Below are 20,774 nucleotides of genomic sequence, written 5' to 3' on the forward strand. Positions count from 1 at the left end.
TGGCTATTCAGGTCAAGACATTGACTATCTTCCCCGAAGGATGGGTGAGTTGAACAGTCCTAGAAAAGCAACAATTTTGGCATGATGGGCTGACATCCAGTCCATACCCAAGATGATATTAATATCCGAAGATTTGAGAGCTATCAAAGATGCGAGAAAAACAAGTCTGTTGACTTGAATTTCATTTCCATGGCTTACTCTAGAGGTTTGCCATCTAGAACCAGGAGTAGAAATTTCCATAGTGGATGGCATGTCACAGAATGCGGTGTTATGCAAACGAGCATAATTTTCGGATATGAAAGAATGAGATGCTCCTGTATCGAAAAGAACAGATGCCGAGTGGCAATTAACAAGGATCGTACCGAGAACGACGTTGGGATCCTCTTGAGCTTCCTCAGCAGAGATACAGTTGACATGGCCACGTGCAGCGGTGGCCGGCTTGGCGTGGAACACTTTCCCTGTCGGCTTGCCGCGGCCAACAGTTTTTGCTGTCTGGTTGGGGTTGGTTTGGGGACACTCGCGCATATAGTGGCCTGATTCCCCACACTTGAAACAAGTCACGGAACTGGTACGTGGGGCAGCATTGTTGGTTGGACCACCATAGGGCTTGGCTGGTGCATATGGCTGAGCTGGGCGAGGTGCCTGGAAGGATGGCCTCGGTGTGAACCTGGGTGGCAGGGCAGTATTAGGCACCCACACGCGGCGCTTCTGAGGGCCAGCACCGGATGAGGAACCCAAGTCACGGCCATGCTTACGTGTTGCTTCATAATCAGTCTGACCAGTCTCAGCACTGATGGCCTTGTTAACAAGCTTCTGAAAAGATGTGCACTCATGCAGACGGAGATCGCGGCGAAGCTCAGGACTAAGTCCCTTACGGAACCTTGCTTGCTTCTTGGCATCAGTAGAAACTTCCTCCGTTGCATAGCGGGCAAGGTTACTGAACTCCCTGCTGTAAGCATCCACAGAGAGTCGACCTTGAGTGAAACTGCAAAATTCCTCACGTTTACGGTCCTTGAGACCCTCCGGAATGTGGTGTTCACGGAAAGCCTCGCTGAATTCAGCCCAAGTAGTGACATGGTCCGCTGGGCGCATAGCTCCATAATTCTCCCACCAGAGACTGGCGGGGCCTTCAAGATGATATGCAGCAAAGGTGACCTTGTCAGCCTCAGCTACTAGCGCAGAACGCAGTTTGTGAGAAATACTGCGAAGCCAGTCATCAGCGTCGAGAGGCTCGACGGAGTGGTGGAACGTGGGTGGATGTAACTTGATGAAATCACTGAGTGACACCAAGTTAGTCCTCTGATGGTGTGTTGTGTTCTGTTCAATACGCTCCAACAAACGGTTGGTCTCCCGCTTGTTTCTCTCAGCCTCTAGCATAACTTCTGCCAGAGAGGGAGGGTGAGGCAGATTTGTTTCCCCAACTCTGCTGCCTTCGGCCTGCTCTGGGGGAGCAGGGTTGTTGCGGGTGTTGACCATCCTAGGAAAAACAAGACAATGGTTTAGTCCAACATGGCAAGATTCTGACATAGAATGTAGAATGTAATGGACAACTCGGAATGCAAGATGATCATCCGTATGACATGGTAGATACAGAAACTACTTCTTTTATTCCATCGTCATACACACCATACGAGGTTTAGTACAAGACCAACAAGTACTACTACGGTGAGAGGAGGATTACATCTCATCAGAGGCATCCCAAGCTCCTATACATTATTTTTCCTACACCCCCAGGATTACTACATGCTAAGTCATATTCCACAAGTCACACAGGACGGTGGAAATACAACTATTACAATACCTAGTGGAACTACTACTATCTCAGTCATCTCCGTAGTAGTTCTCATAGAAGTCTCCTCCATAGCCTGGAAGTTCAACGTGAGCATCCGGAAACAAATGGTCCTGAGGAGCCTGTGGACCAAAAGGGCTAGGGTGGGGTCTTGGACCAACAAACGGTGGCCTGCGAGGACCACGAGGTGGGGTAATGCCTCCCACATCACGCCAATCCATCATGTCCGGCAGAGCAGACCTAACAGGATACAGGTCTCTCATATCCATGCATCCAGCTTGCACAGCCGGTGCAAACCGAGTCAAGGTGGCCCAATGATCAGCGCGGGTGTTGAAAAGCTCCATTCTCAAGGCCCGATTCTCTCGGTCCTTATCCTCAAGAAACTCAGCAGTGGTGCGAGTTAGTGAGTCCTCCTGACTGGGGTCAGCATAGATAGCTCGGAGATATCCGTGCGCTCTAGGAAGTGAAGCTGGCATATACCGAAAGTCGGTGTTGCGAAGCAGGCTAGACCTGACTCGCATGATGGTCATCATAGAATAAGCCGCATCTTGCACAGCCATCTCAATAGTAACACCGAGCCCATAGGAACAGTGAAGAGCCTCGATAGAACCAGGATAAGAGGGAAATATCCGGACGGTGCAAAGATACTGGCTTTGGTTAAAATCTTGAAACTGCTCTTCGACCGTGTATTCGGGATACCAACGGTAACCCGTCTCGATCATCACTCGGACTAACATAGACGTATGACCGGTCACACCAATGCATCGGGTCAGGCGAACCACTTGATTTTGGTCGCGAGTGGCCATCTGAAAGCACAACCATAATGCAAAGGCATTAGAATTTCTAGCAAAATTTCGATAGCATAACGGGTGTAAATGCTCAAGAAAGGTTTGAGACATTTATCAAAAAAATGCATAGACACCCAACAATATCATATCAAGGTTCTGGGTTCAACTTATCAGCATAACAAGGTAGTAGAGCTGAACTAGGCTTGTAGTCATCAAACCTATAAGGTACTACTGATTCGTAACACGTGAACCTGATAGAGAGAGAAGATCCTAATCCTTAATCCCCGGTAGAAGAATGGACTGACTCAGATTAGAATGCCATGAGGTAAAGAAGTAAAAAGAGCCTTACGTACCATCCCACAATCAATTCCCCTACATATAGCTAAAGCATTTCTAGACTCAACATCGACCAGTTTGGCTTGGAGAACCTACAGGCAGTCCGGCTCTGATACCAACGCTGTCAGGACCCCGACTCAATGTCACATCGATCTAGCCTGTAACACCTCATATCACTTTGCAGCCTCACGCACGGTATTCCCACGGGTGTCGCCTTACCTTTGCCCGGGACCGTTTGCGCCTTTTGGCTCACGTATATGATGATGTCGCTAGCATCCATATGATAAGGAGCCCGGGCTGACATGACTAGTCGTAAACCAAAAGTGGCACAGACTTACAGGGACAGGCATCCATGACCCAGCATCGAACGTGTCGGTCATCAACAAGTGGGTCCGGGCTATAGCACTGGGCTAGCAGGACTCCGGTAAACCGGGCTGTAGCGGGCTAGCAGGGCTCCGGTACTCAATGCGTGACATTTCTCCGAAGGGACAGACACAGGAACGAAGAAGGACACATGCCGGCCAGCCTAAGTGTTCCGGAGCAGTAGCAAGCTACCATGGCTCAATGGAAACACTAGGAGACATTTCCCGGTAAGAGAGGCTACTAAAGATAAACAACTAGATAGTCAGATCCCACACATACCAAGCATTTCAATCATACACACAATATGCTCGATATGTGCAAATACAACAAGGCATCACAACATGACTCTACGACACAAGTACTTTATTTAAAGACTCAGAGAGCCATACATAACATACATACAAGTACAGGTCACACGACCCACATTCAAGTCATACAATCATACAAACCAGCAGCGGAAGTAACTTGTCTGAGTACAGACAACTAGTAAAATAAAAGAGGCTTGGAAAGCCTAGCTATACTACGTGGACCTTCACAAGCTCAGGATCACCACCTGGGCCTTAGTCTACCCGTCGATGTCAACGTCTACGAAGAACCCATCAGAAGGGGTTGCAGCGTCTTCTGTAGAATGTAAAGTATAGCAACATGAGTACAAAGGTACCCAGCAAGACTTACGTCAGATCCTACATACATGCACCTTATCAAGAAGGGTTGGTGGAGTTATTGCAGCAGCCAGCTTTGACTCTTGGCTAAACTATCCTACGAGACTCCAACTTGAAATGGTTTTGCGCACACGAGTCCACTACTCACCACTTCAATACACTACCGAGAATCCACCTCCGTCTTCCTACGGAGGGGCCATCCTCGGCACTCACGCTTATCTTGAAGCTTTTAGTAGTTTCCAGTTTACTTGTCTATGAACTGTATAGGCAACCAAGTGTGTAGGCAACCAAGTAGTCCTTCACCGCGGACGCGACTATTCGAATAGATTAGGTTAACCCTGCAGGGGTGTACTTCTTCATACACGCTCTCACCACTTACCGTCGTTTACACGAGATGTACTCGACAACCTTCAAGCGGAAGCCCAACGTGGGTGTCGGCCACGACCTACCTAATCACCTAAGTCTCCAATCTAGGTTTATCGCCTATCCAGGTTCCATCCGCAGGGAGTCCGGCCGAGGTTTCCCATACGGCCCCGAACGATGTGTACAGGGTTCCGTGACACCTAACGGGTGCCCGGTATTCCCGGCCACGTACCTACCGCATCACAGCCCACCCCTACGGTCAGCGCTGTCCACGGCCTCCAGTAGGCTACAAACACCAGAAACTACTTGCAACTCCTGGACAGAGAACTAGGGTGAATAAGAAGCCGAGAGGGTCCATTGGTTTCGGGCCCAATGCATGGTAGTAGCTGATTCTTAAATCACACATACAGATCTCAGTGCTTAAGGTCGGCTTCAATGAAACAACCCACCATGTACTCCTACATGGCCTCTCATAGATACCTTTACCAAATCGTGTTCACCACATCACTCTCAATACCGGCATGATCATTTCACTCTAGCCCATCACCCAGATGAACCAGACCTGACACGACTCTAAGCATAGCAGGCATAGCAAGGTAGGAACAACACATACATATGGCTCAATCAACTCCTACACATGCTAGTGGGTTTCATCTAGTTACTGTGGCAATGACAGGTCATGCAGAGGAAATGGGTTCAACTACCGTAGCACACAGCAGTTTGAAACGCGTTGTCTTAATGCAGTAAAAGAGAGCAGAAGTGAGAACATGGGATTGTATCGATATGATCAACTGGTTGGTTGCTTGCCTGATGGATCGATGCACGGATACGGTTCTTCGCTAGGGTAGTCACGGTACTCCTCGGAGGCAGAACCTGCCGCAAAGAACACCGATACACAACCATTACCAAACAATGTGCGACAATATGATGCATGCATGAAACATGGCAATATGAGTGTGTTGGGCTAATGCAACTAAAACCAGATGGGTTTGAATTAATTTGAACCAAAGATTCAAATTTCAAACTCATAAATGGCCCTTTAAAGTGTTTTATCTTGTTCTGAACTAAACCTCAAGTTAGCTTGTTTAAACATGCATGAAACTGGTACAGATGGATAGATTGGATTTTTCTGATCATTTTTCATATATAATTTGTTTGATTTGGAGCTACGGTTGAATTTATATGAAATTTTTGAAGTTTGGGTTATTTTCTGGAATTTATAAATCATTTTAGAATTATTTTAATTCCAGAAAAGGATTACTGCGTCAGCATGAGGTCATGCTGACCTCAGCAAGTCAACAGACCCGGTCCAGGTCAAACCTGACGCGTGGGTCCAGGGTGTCAGTGGCTAATTAACTAATTTAATTTAGTTTAAACTAATCTGGATAATTAGCAGAAGGGGGCCCCACCTGTCATTGACTCGACAAAGTCAACCAGGGCCAACCCGTGGTCAAAGTCAACACGGCTGCACCGGCGTTTAGCCGCCGGCGAGCCCGACGCGGCGGCGGAAGTGGTTTTGGCCGTTCCGGCCACCAAATGGGTCACGGAGGGCGTCGGGGTGGAGCTGAGGACGAGCCGCGGCTCTTGGTGGAGTCAGTTGGGGTCGGGGTGGCCGGAGTTGGCGCCGGCGACGACCTAGGCGGCCACCGGAGTTCGGGTGAAGACGAACTCGAGGCTAGGGTGTGCGGTGAGGTGCGGGGAGTGCACGGTTCGACTCAACGCAGCGTGGTGAGTGCGTTGGACACCGAGAGGTGGCCGGAGGATGGCCGGGAGCACGTCGGCGACGAGATCCACGGCGGTGCGCGCGGGTGATCTTCGTGCGGTGGCTACACGGCTCGAGGGCGAGAGAGGAAGGGTAGGAGGGGTAGCTAGGCTCACAGAGCACCCGTAGAGGCCACCGGCGGGGTCAGGGACGAGCTGATGCGGCGACGGCGTTGAAGGGGATCTCCGGCGAAGGCGGTTCGGTCGAGGTCCGTGCGGTGGCTTCGGGGCATGCGAGCACTCAGGGCTCAGCTTGCTCGAAGGAGAGGAGGGTGGCGGAGCTCCTGGACACTGTGGCGTGGCGTGGGGTTGACGGAGAGCATGGCTACGGCGAGGGGGTGGCGGCGATGGCGTCGGCCATGGCGTGGGAGAGCGAGGGAGAGGAGTTGGGGGAGAATGGAGGTGTCCTGGGGGTTCACGGCTCGACGTGGAGTTCATCCAAGCCAACAACGAGGCGAGGAGGTGAAGCAGGGCGACGGCCAGCTGCGTGGCGCACGCTGCGGCCGCCGTCGGGCACCTGCCTGCCTGCCTGGCCGGCAAGCAGCTCGCTGGCGCGGCGCTGGGCTGGGCCGGCAGGTGGGCCGAGTTGCAGGCGCCGGGTAAGTTTCCTTTCTGTTATTTTCCTTTTTCTATTATTCTGCAGCTTTGTTGAATTATTAAAAATACCTAGGCAACTCCTAAAATCACCAAACTGCTTCTGGTCCATACTTGGATTATTTCCAACATGAAACATTTTAGTTTGGAGATATTTGAGCATTTGAAATATTTTATAAATTTAAAATGCCCAAATTCAAATAATTATGAATTAACTCAAAGACCTTAGGATGACCTAGAAAATTGTGCATCACTTTTGGCAGAGGTTCTGAACCAGGACAAAAATGATGGACATTTTAGAAGGGCATTTCAGGTTCATTGAAATTATTTTTAGTAAACCCTAGTTGTTTTCAGAGGGGGCTGGGGGTTCTGGCATCCCCACTTCAAGTTTCTGGTGAAATGATAGACATGATGCAACACTCTAATGCATGAACTAGCTAGGGTGTGACACACGAGGTCCGAGGTCGTCTGCCGTGCGAGTTGCTGACACAAGAGCCACCACCTCAGCACCAGCTACAGCCTCAGTTCCACCAGCTCCAGCATCTACTTCAGCTCCAACTCCAGCGTCTACTTCAGCGTCTACAGAAGCCTTCGTCCTTGGAGTGATCCGGACTCCACTACCACCAGAAGATCAAGCCTGAGCGTCGATCTAGTACTATGCATTTTCTAGGAACTTTTTGGTAACTTGTTGCCAAAGGGGGAGAAAAATGTATAGATCATAGGCTTCGAGAGAGAGAGTGTTGCTTTCCTCTCTTGCTTTATTTGGTGGTTTTTCAAACTTGTTTGCATTTTGAGTGCTTGAGATACTACGTCATTATTTGTGAGACATTGATGATCATGTGTTTGATCATAAGCTACACTTAATGCTTGCTTAATGCTATTATCTTATCTATCTTATGTGATCTTTCACTATTCTTGGTGATGAGTGCATGTATTTCATTCTTATCATTTTAAGCGCTCCACCAAGATGTATGTGACATGGAAGAGTAACCCGTGACTCTAACTCCTTATGCATTTGCAGTCCAAAGCAAATTTTAAATATGCACAAATTTAGGGGGAGCTCTTACTTATCACATACTTCTCAAAGCGACGATATATTTCATGCTTATTATCATTTGTCGAAGCTTTGATCTATATGTTGTCATCAATTACCAAAAAGGGGGAGATTGAAAGTGCAACTATCCCTAGGTGGTTTTGGTAATTCATAACAACATATAGCTCATTGAGCTAATGCTATTCCAAGATGATTATTTCAGGAAAGCTCAATGATTGGCATGGCATGGATGTGAAAGTGGAACCCTCAAAATGCTAAGGAAAAAGGATTGGCTCAAGCTCAAAAGCTCAAGACTCTTCATTTTATATTTTAGTGATCCAAGATCACATTGAGTCTTTAGGAAAAGCCAATACTATCAAGGAGGGATGAGGTGTTGCTTAATGAGCCTCTTGCTTCATGTGCTTAGTGATATGCTCCAAAAACCCTCAACTACTTTCCCATATCCACATTTGACCTAAACCCTAAGCCAAACTCGGTCCTACCGATTCTTCCTATCCGGCGCCACCGAGTTTCACTTGTCATTAGCCACTGCCAAACCCTAGCAATTCGGTTCTATCGATAGGGATCTCGGTCTCACCGAGATGGGATTGCAAACTCTCTGTTTCCCTTTCGTAACTTTTCGGTCTCACCGAAAGAGCGAATCGGTCCCACCGAGATTGCAATGTAAATTCAGTGTTTCCCCTTTGTAACTTTTCGGTCTCACCGAAAGAGCAAATCGTTCCCACCGAGTTTGCCTGACCAACTCTCTGGTTAGCTAATTACCAAATTCGGTCTCACCGAGTTTGTGTAATCGGTCTCACCGAGATTACGTTATGCCCAAACCCTAACCATATCGGTCCTACCGAGTTGCATGTTAGTCCCACCAAAAATCTCTAACGGTCACTAGGTTTACATTTTCGATCCGACCGAGTTTGTTGATTCGGTCCCACCGAGATTGGAAAACTGTGTGTAACGGTTGGATTTTGTGTGGAGGCTATATATACCCCTCCACCTCCTCTTCATTCGAAGAAAGAGCCATCAGAACACATACACCATTCCAACTCGTATGTTCTGAGAGAGAACCACCTACTCATGTGTTGAGACCAAGATATTCCATTCCTACCATATGAATCTTGATCTCTAGCCTTCCCAAGTTGCTTTCCACTCAAATCTTTTTTCCACCAAATCCAAATCCTATGAGAGAGAGTTGAGTGTTGGGGAGACTATCATTTGAAGCACAAGAGCAAGGAGTTCATTACCTACACACCATTTGTTACTTCTTGGAGAGTGGTGTCTCCTAGATTGGCTAGGTGTCACTTGGGAGCCTCCGACAAGATTGTGGAGTTGAACCAAGGAGTTTGTAAGGGCAAGGAGATCGCCTACTTCGTGAAGATCTACCGCTAGTGAGGCAAGTCCTGTGCGGGCGATGGCCATGGTGGGATAGACAAGGTTGCTTCTTCGTGGACCCTTTGTGGGTGGTTGCTTCTTCGTGGACCCTTCGTGGATGGAGCCCTGTGTGGACTCGCGCAACCATTACCCTTTGTGGGTGGAGCCCTGTGTGGACTCTCGCAACCGTTACCCTTTGTGGGTTGAAGTCTCCATCAACGTGGATGTAGGATAGCACCACCTATCCGAACCACGGGAAAAACATCCGTGTCTCATATTGCGTTTGATCTCTCCAAACCCTTCCCTTTACATTCTTGCAAGTTGCATGCTTTACTTTCCGCTGCCAATATACTCTTTGCATGCTTGCTTGAATTATGTGATGATTGCTTGACTTGTCCTAAAATAGCTAAAATCTGCCAAGAACTAAAATTGGGAAAAGGTTAAGTTTTTATTTGGTCAAGTAGTCTAATCACCCCCCTCTAGACATACTTCGATCCTACATGTGTTCTGCTCAGGAAGGCAAGACGACGGCGGCTCCCTGAAGATGGAATAAAGGTCTTCCCGCCTAGTCCCTGTTCCGGCGGTGCGTCTAGCATCGTTGGGGGGTGTGTGGAGGTGTGTCTCCGGCGGATCTGTCCTTGGTGGATTTGTTCGGATCTCGTTGTTGTTCATCTGTATTCGCGTGTCTTCGGTTTGGATCCTTTCGACTTACGTTATTCTTCATCGACGACGGTTGCTGTTCTGAGGTGTTGGTCCTATGTGGCCTTAGCACGACGACTTCCCGACTGTCTACTACAACAAGTTACGCCCGACTCCGACGATGGAGGGGCGATGACGGTGGCACGCCTTCGGCTCACTTCAGTGCTTGTAGGCGTCGCTAGGTGGTCTACGGATCTGGATGTAATTTTTATTTCTGGTGTTCGTTGTACCGTCATGATTGGAGGTGAATAGATCGAAAGTTTTCTCGCAAAAAAAACTCACGGTATCATCTTGAAATCCTCCACTACAATCACTGGGAGAGGCAAAGATCAGCCAATTAAACCACGTGAATCACTGCACAAAAATTGCCATTGGTTTTATACAATAGATAAGACCAATCTAGAGATGGCAATGGGAAAGGTATGAGTGGCTACACCCCCTTCTCCCCAAAGACCGTACCCGCAGAAATCTTATATATCCACCTACTTCAATACTCGTGGACATAAATTGGATTTTTTTTCAAAAACTATGACATATTTTATAGCAAATTCGGAAACTATAGCAAAAAGTGGAGAAAAATCAAAACTAGCACCCCGTCGGCCACGCGTGGGCCGAAAAGGGTGTTTTCGGTCTCCCATTGGCCGAAATGAACTTTTCGGCCATGCCTTGGCCGAAGAGGTGCGTACCTGAGACGAAAAGACCTTTTTGGTCAGAAGTAAGCCGAAAAGTCCTTTTTGGTCGAGAGTAGGCCGAAAAGTACTTTTTGGTCAGGAGTAGGCCGAAAAGTCCCTTGGGCCTACCTTTCCATGTTAATGGTTGGCCGAAGTTGCATGGCTCCACTCTTCGGCTTACGTTAGGCCGAAGTGATTTTTTTAATTTTGGTATATAAATACTGTGCAACCATTGCCCATCTTAGACATTGAAAAAAATATATTTTCGCGCAACCCTTTCCCCTCAATATTTTCCCGCCACCCGTTTCCCGCCAACCCCTTCCCGCCATATGTTCCCGCTAACCCTTTTCCCGTCATACCACATTTGTTCTTTCCCACCATTTTCTCCTCTCTACATATACATTGTGATTGCTTGATTTTCCTACTAGTTCGATACCTTGGTTTCATAATTGAGGGAAATACCTACTGTTGATGTGCTACATCATCCTCTCCTCTTGGGGGAAATACCGACGTAGTCCTAGCGACACCATCAAGTAGAATTTCTGGCGCCATTGTCGGGGAGGATCTTCAACATAACCAGGTTCCTAATCACAAATCTCATCTCCTCGCAATTTACATCATTTGCCATTTACCTCTCGTTTTCATCTCGACTACACTACACTAGACTGCTTATCCACCTTCGTCTGAAGGGGGTTTTATAAGTAGAGAGGAGAAAATAGCGAGAAAGAACAACTGTGGTATGGCGGGAACATATGGCGGGAAAGGGTTAGCGGGAAATGGGTGGCAGGAACATATGGTGGGAAGGGGTTGGCGGGAAAATATTGAGGGAAAATGGTTGTGCAAAAATATTTTTTTTAATGTCTAAGATGGGCAATGGTTGCACAGTATTTATGTACCAAAATTTTTAAAAAAATCTCTTCGGCCTAACGTAAGCCGAAGAGTGGAGCCATGCAATTTCGGCCAACCATTAACGTGGAAAGATGGGCTCAAGGGACCTTTCGGCCTACTCCTGACCAAAAAGTACTTTTCGGCCTACTCCTGACCAAAAAGTACTTTTCGGCCTATTCCTGACCAAAAAGGTCTTTTCGGTCCAGGTACGCACCTCTTCGGCCAAGGCATGGCCGAAAAGTCCATTTCGGCCAAGGGGAGGCCGAAAACACCCTTTTCGGCCCACGCGTGGCCACGGGGTGCTAGTTTTGATTTTTCTTCACTCTTTGCTATAGTTTCTGAATTTTCTATAAAATACGGCATAGTTTTGAAAAAAATCCACAAATTGGTACCCATGCATTTCACCATAAAAGATAGAGAAATGAATCTAAATTCAGTTGACGACGGACGAGTAGTCTAACATTGAGATGACATCCACTCGCATATGTCTCTTTGGGCTCTAACAACGACAAGAAGTATCTGCGGTGGACGATTGGAGCCACAAAGTGGGAGGCAGCGACAAAGGAGTACAAGCGGCGGGTGGTTGGAGGGCATGAGCCAGGAGGTGATGAGTCGAGGTTTCGTCATTCCAAGGAATCACATAGAACATATGGGGAGTGGCGGGCTGGCGGACGTGGCCATGTGGGCTACTGTAGGTTTCGGGGAGGGCCACGCGGGGTTAGATGTTGACCCCACATGTCATAAGAGTTATTTTTATTTACCAATTCTTTTTAGGTATTAATTGGGTTACCATGAATATAAATTCATAAGCATACCCCATCCATAGTTTTTTTAACACGGCACAGACACAAGCGCTCATACATACGCGCATACACGCATCTCTATGAACACAACACGCACACCCTACCCCTATAAGCAGTTTCGAGAGACTGAGCTGACATATCATTTTGAGATTTACGAAGTCACCGTAGGCGTCTCGTCGTCGACGAGAACGAACACCAGGACTTGAACCCTGATGGGTCGGGGATACCACTGTCCCTCTAACCATCCAACCACAGGTTGGTTCACCCCATCCATGATTTTGCAGGTATGCGTGGGAGTACCCGATGTTTATGGGTAGGGTACATGAGGAAAAACCAATATCCACGGACAAATTTGCTGTTCATAGATCAATCTACAATATATATTTTTGGATAATATCCTTTTCTTTTTGGGTTGGGACAACATAGTACTGTATGATTTTGCATGGGACATGTTGTTTTGTGTACTACTACCAGCAGAGCAGTGGGACCAAGACGCAACGCAACACGAAGTCAGAAGTCACCAACCGAAGACAACCACGCAAATACGGAAATACGCCGTCCGGGGAGGTCCATTCTGGAAAACACGCACGAAAAAGCGCTCCTGGACGGGGAAGACGACCTGGTGCTCGTGCCTCCCTCCCCCGAGATCTACCAAAACCCGCGCCCCGCCCATCCCGTTCCTCCACCTCACCGTCCGGCGAGCCCCGAGCACACCAGATCGCCCGCGTAGCTGGCGGCGCACCGTGGAACCGCGCGCCAGTCAAGGGTGGTGGTCCCAGGCGCTCGAGCCGGGGCGCGGGCGACGCGGAGACGATGCCGGTGGCGGCGTCGGCCATCTACTTCCTCAACCTCCGCGGGGACGTCCTCATCAACCGCCTATACCGCGACGATGTCGGGTGCGTCTTGCCGCTCCCCTTCCTCACCTCCCTGGCTCCCTGGGTTTTGAGTGGCAGATCTGAGGCCACAGGATCGTTGATTCCGGTCGTAGCCTGTAGTTATGGAGTAGTAGATCGCTAGAAGGGTGTCAGGTAGCTTGTGAATTTCGATTGCTGCGTTGAGTGACAAGTGAAATTCTGCGGGGAGGAGTGCAGTTGACGGCCACACTCTGGTGGTTGGCTCGTTGCGGCACTGCAATTTGCCCATTGCGCGCTTCAGTTTGTTGTGGCGTTCCTAACTCATTTGCATTTTGAACTCGTAGTTTTGATGAGTGAGGCACTGAGGCACTTTGGACAAGAAAAATTGCTGCATAGTTCATTTCATCTCTTCCGGTGGGCTTTGACAGTAGTTAGTAGTCACATCCTTCTGTAGTCGAAATTTTACTTCTACTGCAAGCCAGCTAACTTCGAAATAGTAACCGTCGGACTGAAATTAATTATTAATATTAACCCTCGCACCATAGATTTCCAAGAGGTCTTCGAAAGAACGGCAGAAGTTATTAAACATCTCGTAATATTCCCAATGTTCGAAAAAGCGGAAAGTGTAAGTCAAGCGGAAGGCCACAGCTTAGAGCAATGGGCACTTAAGCGCGCTTAAGCGTTTTTTGAGATTGGCTAGAATTTGACAGATTTTGAATAATATACACAGGAAAATAGGAAACATGGCACATGGGTAATTGAAATAGCATCTAAAATACAGTTCACACCATAGCAAATACACATCAGGTTCACATAGCAAGCAAAATAACAACTAAAATGCAGTTCAGTTCAAACAGACACAACCTAATAGAGATCATGCAGCCTGAATTGTGCCAGAATATGAAGGAAATAGTTCCCGAACAGAGCCTAATAATAAGATAAATGGCACATTGCCGTTATTGCGCAAGCAGACAAGCAGAAGTAGTTCAAAAACAACCAAGTTATGGCCAAATTTTAAAAAAAAAACCCGCTTAATATACCGCTTAGGGCAAAAGCGAAGCGTTTTGCCATCTCTCAGTCCTTAAAAACCCGCTTAATATACCGCTTAAAAACGCTTTCTTGAACACTGAATATTCCCACAAAATGCAATTTTTATATTTGTACTAGCAAAGTGCCTGTGCGTTGGAACGGATCTACAATCGACTAATGTATGTTCACAAACTTGAAAAAATCACCCTGGTTTTGATATATATCACTAAAAATATGTTAGGTTTCACCCAAAATAGACTAAGGGGTTTTCTGAAATGTTGGGGCAGAGTGGCGAGGGCCTTGTTGCAAAAATGCCACAGCTTACCTTGCATGTGTTAGACGCAGATCGAATGGTCAGAAATGACGGATGCAGACACACCATCATCACCAACTGGATCTTTTATAGGAATAGAGATAATGGAATTGATACCAGTAGAAATCATAAATATGAGAATGTTTTCATACATGCACATTGATAGTAGAAACAAAACAAGACCATTCAATAAACCTGCAGCAATGTGCTGTAATCCTGTATGTGCCATGGTTTTCGAGTCGCGACTCATCCGAGTCACTTTGGGGTAGCGACTCGGAAAAAGTCGAGCCTGCAGCTGCAGTTGCGACTAGTCGCGACTCGCGACTCGAGTCGACACTAAGTTGAGTCGACATTTTTTTGCGACTCATCGACTAGTCGCGCGGCTCGAAATCCATGGTATGTGCTGAGCCTATTTCGACATGTAGGTCTTACACTAGTTTAATATTGAGCAAGCGACATTCCATCTATATGATATATTGTCAACATAGTCATTGTTTATGAAGGACACTAAAACATGTAAATATGACACTACTGTTGAGTAATGCAAGCATTTTTTTTTCAAGCTCTGTTGATAAACGTAGGACATGGATGTAAATTTTAATGACGTTTGTTCCACCATGTCCTTTTCTTTCTTTCTTTCGTTCTTTCTTTCTTTTGTGCACATGTATTTATTATCACCTGGACAGCTGTCTCATCATTCCAAAGCGATCTCAAGAGGCTACTTAGGTCATTTCCTCTCATAGCCTTTCTCAGTTATCACTTCAATAGGAAACAGTCCCGCGTATTCATTTTGCTTCTCTCACTTTCCATTTCCTGCTTATTTGGTTGCACATACCTTTACATTTAGTGACTAAACCCTATCGTGTTCATGTATGGCTATGCAGGGGAAATATGGTTGATGCATTCAGGATGCACATTATGCAAACAAAAGAGCTTGGTACATGCCCTGTTCGACAAATAGGAGGCTGTTCCTTCCTTTACATGAGGATCAGTAATGTTTACATTGTGATCGTGGTTAGCAGCAATGCTAATGTTTCTTGTGCTTTCAAGTTTGTTGTGGAGGTATGAAGTTTCTGTTGTCTTATGAGCATTTCCAAATAAATTCTATATAACCCACACAGACATTATGATCTTGATGAATATAATATAATCTAAAGAAGATAATTGATGTTTTTCTTTTTCACTAGAAATATTTGTCTGTGATGTTTGTGTATTTGTCTACTCAGAGCAAAAGAATGTATTAGTTACTTAACAAGCCATATGATTTTCTGAAATGTTCTGTCAAATTGTAAGATAATGTATCATCTCAGTCCGAGAGATTTAAATGATCATGTCATCTAATAATGGTATTGATGTTTGGCTTTGTTTGGTGACTGGAATTTTCTATTGCGAAAAGTAATTGGTGATGGTACATCAGAATCACCAAACCCAACAGGGTACAAGCAGGTGGTACAAAAACTACAAGTTTTCAATGCCTAGATGGTGTGATGTTCCATGTTCATCACTGCTGGGAATAGTTTGATAGGACTAAGTGAATAACAGAACCCTTTGTGCTCTATATGATTTCCTGAGGGCCTGTTTGCAAGAGAGGGATTGGGCTAGGAATTAGTTTAATTTGTATGTTAGGCCAAAGATGATTCAGTGATGAAACTAAAGTTGCTAATTCGATGTAGAGATTCTAATCAATGTATACATCATGTCATCATCCTTATGAGCAATTTAACATGTCCTATCTCATTCGCCGTTATTACTGCTGAAGATTATTTGAAATTATCAGGCAGTGGCCCTCTTCAAGTCCTACTTTGGTGGAACTTTTGATGAAGATGCTATCAGGAATAACTTTGTGTTAATATATGAACTTCTTGATGGTAAGGGCACATCCGATTTTGGACTTAGCTTTCTGCTTCAGTTCCCACCATGGATTCTTTTTTTTGTTTGCAATATTGACTCTGGCAACTGTGCAGAGATTATGGACTTCGGTTATCCTCAGAATCTCTCCCCTGAAATTTTGAAGTTATATATAACCCAGGAAGGCGTACGGTCGCCATTTTCCTCCAAGGTCAGAAATATATGAAAAATGAAGTCTGCTGTATTGGATATGCAAAAAAATAATTATGTGTTCCTATTTATTTTCTAGGAAAGTAACTGAACCATATTTCCTTCTCTCTGTACTGATATAGCCTTCGGATAAGCCTGTTCCAAATGCGACCCTGCAAGTTACCGGCGCTGTTGGTTGGAGAAGAGAGGGTCTGGTGTACAAGAAGAATGAGGTATTTGAATTAAATACGTAGGGAGGCTTCAGCTGTATTCCGAAAAAAGCAGAGGACTAACATTTATAATGGTCCTAGTTTCCTATCAGTGCTTGGGCTACTAGCAATGCCATCATCCCGCATACATTTTAAATGCATCTCATTTCTAATGCATATTGTACATGTACCAGCATTCCTGTTAAAGCAATGGCCCATACTTCCCTCAGTTTTCATTTATTTGTTGTCATTAATGTCATGTCATTGTTTGCTTCCATTTAGCAAGTGAAGTAACAATGAGTTCTTCTCGTATGTTAGGTTTTCTTGGACATTGTTGAGAGCGTAAACCTTCTTATGTCTTCCAAAGGTATTTTATGGACCATCAATTTTTTGTTATCTCGTCTGAGGTTTCCGGTGTCTTTCCTGTTCAGCTATTTGATGTCCGCCGTGTATATTTCTTACATTTCTGCAGGGAGTGTTCTACGATGTGATGTGACAGGGAAGATTCTTATGAAGTGCTTCCTCTCTGGAATGCCTGATCTGAAGTTGGGACTAAATGACAAAATTGGACTTGAAAAGGAAGCCCAACTGAAGTCCAGGCCTTCAAAGAGGTACTGCTTTACTGAGTCTTGACACATGATGACAAACTGTGCACATATATATAACTGTTTTGCCAGTTAACATTGTTTACTGGCTACCCAACTTTTGTTGCTTTTCGTAAATGATCTCCTGATTGCTTGTGTTCTCTCCCTCTACAGTGGGAAGACCATAGAACTCGATGATGTCACGTTCCACCAGTGCGTCAACCTAACAAGATTTAACTCAGAAAAAACAGTCAGCTTTGTGCCACCAGATGGTGAATTCGAATTGATGAAGTATTCTTTAGATCCCTATTTATTCTTGCAATTATCAGTACATTTTACAAATGATAGTTTCATTCGCTAGCTGGATTTTGACGGACATATTTGTTCCTAGATATCGAATCACGGAGGGTGTAAATCTTCCATTCCGGGTTCTGCCCACAATTAAGGAGTTGGGCCGAACACGCATGGAGATTAATGTGAAAGTGAGCAAATATATCTACTCGGTTACGTCATAAACGTGTACACGTTTGCTGACATGGTGAATCTTTTGTTACGCAGGTTAAGAGTGTTTTTGGTGCTAAGATGTTTGCACTTGGTGTTGTGGTTAAAGTTCCGGTTCCAAAGCAGACAGCAAAGACGAGTTTCCAAACAACATCTGGCAAAGCCAAATATAATGCTTCGATTGATTCCCTGGTGTGGAAGTAAGTGCAATCTTTTTGTCTAATATTTGCACTATACCAAAGCCAGTATGTGGGTCGTAGTCTAATGGGCTTGATAGTGTGAATTGTTCAGAATGGTGTAAACTAAATTTCCCTAAATTATGCCCTGCCTAGCTGTGAATTGTTCAGAATGGTGTAAACTAAATTTCCCTAAATTATGCCCTGCCTAGCTATTTGCAATTTTAAAGTATGTCCTGTTAGTGCATGTACTGGGAGTTCTTTTTCTTGCTGAGCTACCTCTTGCAGTTATTGCACATTGACCAGCATGAACTCATAAATCATAATGCACATTTCAAACCATAGGATCAGGAAATTTCCTGGACAGACCGAGGCAACGATGAGTGCAGAAGTTGAACTGATCTCTACAATGGGGGAAAAGAAGTTAGCGAACAGGCCACCGATTCAGATGGAGTTCCAGGTTACATTTAATCTCGTTAAGAATCTTATTGTTTCCTTGGCAAGATGGCTATGAGCTTTCCTCCACTCTGTTTTATTTATCTGTTCTGCATTTATAACTGAGAATGACAATGTTAGCAAAGAATCCCAGTATCTCGTTGTTTATGAACAAAATTTTAGCATGTACAATATAAATTGATACTTAAATAATTGGTTGACCTTGGAGTATTTTTGTTTGAGGAGCCTTCATGCATATAATGTGCTATAGGCCCCCCCATGTTGTCTGATTGTTTCCTGGCTTCCTGCACTCTTATTCACTATGATATTTCTTTCCTGCAGGTTCCGATGTTCACTGCTTCTGGCTTACGTGTTCGGTTCCTCAAGGTATGTGGAGCAAGTACAATATGAAACATTGAAAATGTTTGGTACTAAAACCATCTCTTGATGCATTTTCAGGTGTGGGAGAAGAGTGGCTACAACACCGTTGAGTGGGTTCGCTACATCACAAGGGCTGGATCATATGAAATCAGGTGTTAGTGACCAAGAAAAATGGCGTGGGCTCATTATTTCGTGGATTTGCAGAGCTCTTTTTGTACTCATCATGATTGATCAGATGGCACGTAAATTATGACCCAATTCGTTGCAAGTTTGAACTTCAGCAGAGGGCAGATCAGAGCAGGCAGTTTTCCTATGTTCCTTATTTTCATGTTGACATGGGATATGTATTCTCCCCCGTGTCCTGTTTGTCATAGGGCATATTTTTATTGTATATTTGGCAGTAGCATTCGTTCTCGTTGATCAATACACCCCCTTGCCAGTTCGTGCTGTTTTCTCATTGAGTGGGTGTCAAATCGCTTGCAAAACGGTGTATAAATATATGATGATAATGTTGTTGGCTTGCTGTGCCTGTGTTTGATGTAAAGTGGCTATGCCATTCCATCTTGAGAATTTGTTGCAAGGTCTGTGTGAATGCTGATTGATGTCCAAGCATATGTGGTGATTGGTGAAGGATTCCCTCAGTTCAAAAATACTAAATCTGTACCAAAATATAAGACGTTTTTGTACGCTAAACTAGCCTACAAAAATGTCCTACATTTTGATACGGGGCAATAAGTTGTAGGATTTTTTAAAAATACTACTGCTGCTGCTACTACCACTACTAAATTTGTTTTAAATAGTACTCCCTCCTTTCCAAAATCATGTCTATAGATTTGTCTTAAAAATTATTTACAGAATGTCTTAAAAGACAGTATCAATATTTAAAATGTCAATTATTGTGTTTTGGAAGGAGTTTGGCAGCTCCAGCTAAAGGCCTCTTTGATTCACAGAATTCCAAAAACGCAGTAGTAGGAAAACATCTAGTTTGACCATTTGGATCCTATACATTTTCCACCATTGGTAATGGTGATGTGCGCCACATGTCGATTAGCCAGCTTAAAACGGAGTAGTTTTGTCATTAGTTTTGAAGGGAGTCATTTCTTCTTTTGCCATAGCGTGGAGGGGTAAATATGTTTAAAAATCAAATCGATAACTTAATAGATGCTCTTTGAAGTTATTGTAAGACATACCTTAGTGAGGGCATTGGTATTAGTTGAAAGAAGAAAGACAAAACCAAACCAATGTGGTAGCACAAAAAAATAAGAAAAGAACAAACAAAAAGTTCACGCACACACAATAGTGAAATTGCACATACTGAAACTTGCACACAACTTTTACTCTTTTTAATATGCAAGAACAAGTGTAAACACTTGTAACTTTAATAAGTATTATTATTTAAGTAAATCAAATACAAAAATGAATTTTATTTTGAGTTCCTAACACAAAACTAAGCAGTGTCACAATTTCATTTTAGTATTGTAGTTTTTGAAAGTTTCTCCTACAAATTCGGCCAAACTTTTCAACATTTGACTTCAAACAAAAAGTATACATTTATATTGCATGTTTTTAAACACGGAGGGAGTAGTATACTTTTCTAAAATGCAAGTCGTAAAAGCACTTTCACTTTAAGAGGAGACTTCACAAACCAAATATGTTTAATAGGACGGGCAATCTTTCTAGCTTTTAAATCAGTACACATTGGAGTGCGGGGAGCCCAATTTTTAAAAAGAAGAATGTTGTATTTAAATGTTTTATATGAATGCAAATGGATGTTCACCATGTAGCTTTAATTTTCCTTAACTAATAAGATAGATTATGCGCTACACACAAGGAAAAAACCCGGCCCAAAAACAACATTATACAAACCCATTTTGGTACATCTATTTGTCCTTTTTGTATATGTTGCATATAAATATGCATATTGATGAAAATCCGTACACACATACAACACATCTATACATATGCATACACAACTTCTAGATTTTTTTTGAGTTATAATACATGTTTTTGAAACAACCAAAGCGCATTTTCACATACATTGATTGAACATAAAAAACCGCACAAACAAATTCATTTGCATATGTCCTTCTATATGATAACCCTACTTGGAGAGGGAGAG

At 44.6% G+C, this 20,774-nt stretch overlaps 1 protein-coding gene across 1 annotated transcript; it reads left to right on the forward strand.

Moving 5' to 3' along the window:
- Positions 1-12,692: 12,692 nt before the first annotated feature.
- LOC123128044 (AP-2 complex subunit mu) lies at positions 12,693-19,219 on the forward strand. The gene is made up of 13 exons (XM_044547945.1): positions 12,693-13,032; positions 15,217-15,394; positions 16,110-16,200; positions 16,297-16,391; positions 16,513-16,602; positions 16,897-16,945; positions 17,051-17,189; positions 17,337-17,453; positions 17,554-17,644; positions 17,721-17,863; positions 18,185-18,299; positions 18,617-18,661; positions 18,734-19,219. The coding sequence occupies exons 1-13, from the start codon at positions 12,950-12,952 to the stop codon at positions 18,812-18,814; spliced, it is 1,317 nt and encodes a 438-aa protein (XP_044403880.1). The 5' UTR covers positions 12,693-12,949; the 3' UTR covers positions 18,815-19,219.
- The last annotated feature ends 1,555 nt before the right edge of the window (positions 19,220-20,774 follow it).

The sequence above is a fragment of the Triticum aestivum genome, chromosome 6A (genome assembly GCF_018294505.1).
Source record: "Triticum aestivum cultivar Chinese Spring chromosome 6A, IWGSC CS RefSeq v2.1, whole genome shotgun sequence".
Lineage (NCBI taxonomy): Eukaryota > Viridiplantae > Streptophyta > Magnoliopsida > Poales > Poaceae > Triticum > Triticum aestivum.

Coding starts and splice junctions, on each gene's coding strand:
- LOC123128044 (XM_044547945.1), top strand. CDS start 12,950: ATGCCGGTGGCGGCGTCGGCCATCTACTTCCTCAACCTCCGCGGGGAC. Junction 17,190..17,336: donor AAGTCCAGGCCTTCAAAGAG/GTACTGCTTTAC, acceptor CTCCCTCTACAG/TGGGAAGACCATAGAACTCG. Junction 17,864..18,184: donor ATTGATTCCCTGGTGTGGAA/GTAAGTGCAATC, acceptor TTCAAACCATAG/GATCAGGAAATTTCCTGGAC.